Source organism: Gossypium hirsutum, chromosome D02, assembly GCF_007990345.1.
Source record: "Gossypium hirsutum isolate 1008001.06 chromosome D02, Gossypium_hirsutum_v2.1, whole genome shotgun sequence".
Classification (NCBI taxonomy): Eukaryota; Viridiplantae; Streptophyta; class Magnoliopsida; order Malvales; family Malvaceae; genus Gossypium; species Gossypium hirsutum.
In genome coordinates this window covers 56901659-56907349 of record NC_053438.1, presented here as the reverse complement: position 1 = coordinate 56907349, position 5691 = coordinate 56901659, and the positions used below count along the sequence as shown (strand labels likewise).

The 5691-nt window shown below is 34.0% G+C and overlaps 1 protein-coding gene across 2 annotated transcripts; it reads left to right on the top strand.

Moving 5' to 3' along the window:
- Positions 1-3539: 3539 nt before the first annotated feature.
- LOC107909845 (uncharacterized) lies at positions 3540-5306 on the top strand. 2 transcript variants are annotated; one of them, XM_016837527.2, is made up of 3 exons: positions 3540-3960; positions 4068-4160; positions 4281-5306. In XM_016837527.2, exons 1-3 carry the CDS (start codon positions 3913-3915, stop codon positions 5229-5231), a joined length of 1092 nt encoding a protein of 363 aa, XP_016693016.1. In that variant the 5' UTR covers positions 3540-3912; the 3' UTR covers positions 5232-5306. The 2 variants fall into 2 exon arrangements, with proteins under 2 accessions (XP_016693016.1, XP_016693017.1); XM_016837528.2 differs by having other exon boundaries at positions 3942-3960; positions 4078-4160.
- Positions 5307-5691: the final 385 nt, after the last annotated feature.

The window sequence follows — 5691 nt, the reverse complement described above, 5'->3', positions numbered from 1 at the left end:
TTTCACTTTTTACAATTTAGTCCTTTTGACTAAATTGAGTTCCCAAACGTCAAAATTTTCGAACAAAATTTTTACAAAATTTTTCCGTGAAATTTTTAGATCATAAAAATATAATAATAACATTTTCCCGTGTCGAATTTGTTGTCCCGAAACCACTGTTCCGATTTGGCCCAGAATCGGGTTGTTACACTCTAAAACTTCAGAAACTTTTGTTTAGAACTCTTCTCCATTAATTTTGACTAGTTTAAGTTTGATTAAGTATTATAAGAACTTAACAAGTTACCAAGTCCTGCATTTTCGTTAAGTTTTAATTACTCTTCACAATTTTAGTTAAATTTAATAAAGTGTGTAATTTGAGTCTTTTATTGTCCTTAGGGGTTGAATGAGGCCTAAGGTTGAGCTAATATACTTTTTGAGCATGCAGGAGACCATTAGAAGGTGTGCTAAACTCGATACTGGTTGATGTGTTGTAACACTGAGCACTAGATGTCGCAACATAGGGCGCAGAATAGAATAATTTTAAGACTACCTTTATTGTCGCGACACAGCCTGATGATGTCGTGACACACACCTGAATACACCATGAAGATGGAGCATACTGCCCTCGATGTCACGACACATGACTTGATGTGTTGTAACATCACCTCTGTACGGGAAATAATTACGAGTCAGGGGCATTTCGGTCCACACAATTGAATATTAAGCATGAGGACAACAACTGATCTAAGGTTAATGACGATGACCACTCTAAAGTATATAAATACGCTCATTTAACACATGTTATGAACAACTTTCATACTGTATAATTTTCTTCCTAGATTTAGTCTTTAGTTTTTCTCTGTTCTTAGACTATAGGTTTATTTCAGTTTTTGTTATTTGCTTTTGTGAAAGAAATTAGATTTGTGAAACATAATCAAACTTTGTGAGGATTCTGCACTCAATTCTAGTACAAATCAGGCTTCTTCTAAACTTTATACTCTTGAATTATTATTCATGTCTACTATTTCTATCAAGTTGATATTGTTTGTGAGATACATAAGGAACTAATCCTCTTGTGAGGAATTAGCGAGTGGAGATATGATTAATTAACTATTTTGTAGGGTTCTCTTAGCGGATCAACTATTTAGGAAAAGAAGAACCTAAACCTTAGGCCTGACAACCCTAAGAAGTCATTAAGGTGGGAATTAACCCAAATTTGGTATGGCCTATCCTTGAACACCTTAACCCTGAACCAGTTTGGACTCCAAGGTTGAGGGATAATTAGTTCTTACCGACTCGTTATTTTAGTGGAAGATCGAAAGATACTGCCGGGATATCGACTAGTTGATTGAACAAGAAAACCTAAAGCAACAGTTGGTTATGATTACTGAAGCTAGCTAATCACCCATTTTCAGATTTGATACATTCTATAATTTTATTTCTCGTGATTTGATTTGATTTATTATTATTATTATTATTATTATTAGTATAGATCACAAAAACCTTTCTTTTTATTCCATCGTAATATAATTCATTTAAAGTACTAATTAGATCTATTTATGCTTAGGTTAGAATTAATTTAGTACTCATCTCCCTTGGATATGATCCTTGGAGTACTCATCTACTCCATTATAACTATATTACAATTTGACCCGTATACTTGCAGATACCGCCTTTTCATATATTTTGTGGAGGATTTTTACTCTGGATGTTAGTACGTTCGAAGGTGGTTAGATATCGATGTATGAAAGTTTGATATAAATTTGTAAAATTATATATATGCTATATTCTTTTATTCTTGTAGTGCTTACTAAATCTTCACCAGCTTAACACATTTATTTTTAGTGTGTAAGTACAATTAAATTTGACATGTTTGATTGGAGTCGTTAGCTGCTCATTTCATCACATCCTCAAGCTCGGGAAAATAGGTATTATGTTTTGGTGTAGAAATGACATGTACATAGGTTTTTGAATATGTTAGGTTATGCTACAAAATTTGTAATTTTTGTAAGATTTAAATGAAATTTTAGTAAATTAATGTTGTATGGTAATGCATATGTGTTTGAGTGTCTTTTACACTGAAATTGGTGTTTTGGGCTGGGAAGAAATTGAAATTTGTTATGTAGGGACTAAGGTGTAAAATTTTAAAAATTGTAAAATTTCCTTCAATTTTGGCCCATACGGCCTTAGAGAGTTAGACGGGCTAGTCACACGGTAGTGTGAGTGTTGAAAATTGGTCAATTTTGGAGCCGTACGGGCTCAAAGACTTACACGACCATGTGGTAGACACAACCATGTGCCTTTTTTTTTTTGCAAAAGTTCATATTTCACTTTAAAGCACTGTTTTAAATACTCAAATGTTTAAGGAACTTATCGGGCTCCTCACTAACATTGATAATGGTTAATTAATGAATTGGTAAGTTACAAATGGGTTCGAAATGAGTATTTACTTGTTAGAGTTTGGTTGATTAATACTCTAATATTTAATGTAGCATTCCTATATTTGATCCGATAGTCGGGTTAGGTATAGGGGTGTTACAAGAGATGACAACTTTCCATCTTAATGCATCATTTCAAATACTATGATAAGAGAGAAAATAAGAGAGTTACGTATGTTAACTTAAAATTATGTATATTTCAAAAGTTTCAATTTCTTTCCTCTTATTTTTCAACTCCACCAAGTAATAAATAGAATGAAAATTACTTTTTCTTTCAAAATTTTCATATTTCTTACCAAAAGTTGAGAAATAACAATTATATTTTCTATTTTTCCACTCTTTCATTTTTCTTTCCCTCTACCAAGTAAAGCTTAAATTGGAAAACAATTAACATCAGTTACATTCAAAGAAGAGATCAAATCGAAAATAATTAACGCCATCTTCAAATGTTTTTATTTTCTCATTTTCGTGAAGTACATGCTTAAACTTCCTTGTTTAATTTGCGAGTAAATTATTCTTTGACCCTAGACCTCTTTGATATTTATTTTGGTTATTTTAATATATAGTTGTTGTAGATTATAGTTTGTAAATAAATAGAAATGTTGTATAAAATTACATTCTAATATTAAATTCGATGTATATTAGTTTTAGGGTAATTGTATAAATTGAAATTAAATGATAAAAGTTCGTTTCATTGCGGTTGATGATCTACTTGTGGACGCCTCCAAGGGAGGAGAAACAAGTGACCTGGAAAACAGTCTTAAAATGACAAAAAAACAGAAGGTAAAGGAAACCAGATTTTTGGCTCGGGGATGCGATTAGAACAATTATTCCTTATGCTTTCTATTGTAAAATAATAATTCAGGGAAAAAGACTCATAACAAACCATCTTAAAGATAAAATAATATGTACAATGTTGTCTGTTCCTTCATTCCTTCACTTCATTGGTAGATACTAAAAGAGTTGGGCCTTTAGTCCAAATCAATGTTGTAATCAAAGGTGAATTATTAGAATAGGTTACATAGACCCGAGACTGTGAGCCGAACCCCATGCAATTATTATTAGGTAAGCCCTTTGCTTTACAGTCATTAAATTTAAATAAATAAATCACACTCATAATTTAGATGGTGTTTTCCATGGAATGGAAACTCCATTATTTCTTGTGGTTGGCTTTAGTTGTCCGCCAGTCTCAGTCAGCTTGAGTTTACGGGCGTAATTGAAGCAGTTGATTTTAAAATATTCTATATTGTGGAACATGGGTGTTGTCACTTGGCGGCGTCTTCTTATTGTTGCTAAACCTTGTAGTCTTTTAATATCGATTTCAGTCCTACCCTTGCACTGAAATTAATCTTACAAATTTCCCACACTGACATAAGGCTAAGCTCTCACATCTTTATCATATTGCCTATTTTTCTGTCTTCGTCTTCTTCTTTTTCTTCTTACTTGTTGCTTGCAGGATTTGCCTACTTATGGTACAAGGACCATAGGCATCATCATGGAAAGGAACTTAGAAGAAAGCCTTGTTCTGCATGAAGTATCTAAGGTTTTTGCCTCTTTTTATTGGCTTTTTTACTCTCAGGTTGCTTTGATATTGGTTTTGATTCAGAAAAAGGAAATCTTATGTAAGGGTTTTAATTTGATTCTTTTTAGGATATGGCAGAAAGTGAATTTGATCCATCAATCTTGCTTTCAATGCCCAATTCACCAAGCCAAAATGGCAGACCAAGCAGCATGGTTATCAAGGCAAGTTCTTTTAATTAATCTGACCTTTTAAGAACATTATCTTGAAAAAGGAAAAAACAGATTTTCTTTTATTTGATATTTGAGTTTCTTTTAATTGTGCATTGGACTTTTAACAAGCAGAAAGCACAAAGTGTAATCCCTGCCCATTTGGTAGCTGAAGCAATCTCAACACTACAAGGCCTTGACTTGAGATGGTCTGGTCCCATAACACCCACTGAAATGCAATATGTAGAGCAATATGTCTTTGCAAAATATCCTCAATATTGCAATGGACTTGTGGAAGATGGACTAAAGATGATCGATGTCGACAGTCTATCCAACAGTGACGAGTCCTTTGAGACCGTTGTTACCGACAATAAGCAGAAATCACCAAGGATTGTAGGCAACAGGGAGTCCTTTTCATCTTCATCAACTTCTGGTATGGCAGATATTGACAACACTCAATTAGAGGCTTCAAGGCTTCTTGATATCCTCACTAGGAAAACTTCTTTCCTAGGGAACTTCGTTTCAATACCTGAAATTCAAGCTCAAAACAGGGCTTTGAAACATTGTGGGCTAAGTGAAGATGAGTATTTAGTGCTTTTCATGCCAAATTACAAGGATGCTATGATGTTGATTGGTGAAAGCTACCCCTTCTTTAAAGGGAACTATTATTTGACAATCATTGCTGAAGAATCAGACTACATAAGGGAATTCGCTAGCCAGAGAGAATCAAAGGTTATTTCAGCACCAGAAACATGGTTGGATTTGAGGATTAAAGGATCACAACTTAGCCAAAACTTCAGAAGAAAATGTAAACATAGTCCCAAAGGGCTTTTTGCCTATCCCGCTGATGTAAATGGGACGACTAGGCTTTCAATGCATTGGATCTCGGAGGCACATAGAAACTCATGGCACGTTCTCCTTGATGCGACCACGTTGGTTTTCAGCGAGGGCCAGCGGCTGCCACTCGCACTCCACCGACCGGACTTTGTGTTATGTACAGTTGATAACACCCACGCTCACCCTTCCAAGATTACCTGCCTGCTTGTTAGGAAAAGATCATTTGATACCACCTCTTCTTCTCCCTAGATTTGCATTTTCTTCAAGCCTTGTTTCAGTTCACATTGCGGTAAAGAATTATCTACGTTTCCAAAAATATATTAACCAATAGACTCGAGTCTCACTCCAATCTGAATTATTACTTAATTACTCAAAATTTTGACAAAATAATGTCATTCGTGGCATTTTGCTGGTGGGGACTTGGGAGCTATCCAGATTAACAATATTTTACCATGTTTTGAACGGAAGTTAAAAGGCTACATTCTTTTTAACTTACAATTTAAGGTGCTGCTTAACAAAATGTGATATTAGTAAGGGAGTATTGGATTACAAAATATAATATTATTTAGTGTAAATAGCCGATCAACTACAAAAACAAAAAAAATATTCATTTTAGGTTAAAATAAAAATTTACAATTTAAGCACCCATGTTACATAATTCGATCAATTTGGTTACTCCCGTTAAAATCACAAATAGCAAGTTGACGTG

Excerpts from the sequence above, each read along its gene's own strand:
- LOC107909845 (XM_016837527.2), top strand. The coding sequence starts at position 3,913 with ATGGAAAGGAACTTAGAAGAAAGCCTTGTTCTGCATGAAGTATCTAAG. Across the intron at positions 3,961-4,067 it reads TTCTGCATGAAGTATCTAAG|GATATGGCAGAAAGTGAATT; the intron begins GTTTTTGCCTCT and ends GATTCTTTTTAG. Across the intron at positions 4,161-4,280 it reads CAAGCAGCATGGTTATCAAG|AAAGCACAAAGTGTAATCCC; the intron begins GCAAGTTCTTTT and ends TTTAACAAGCAG.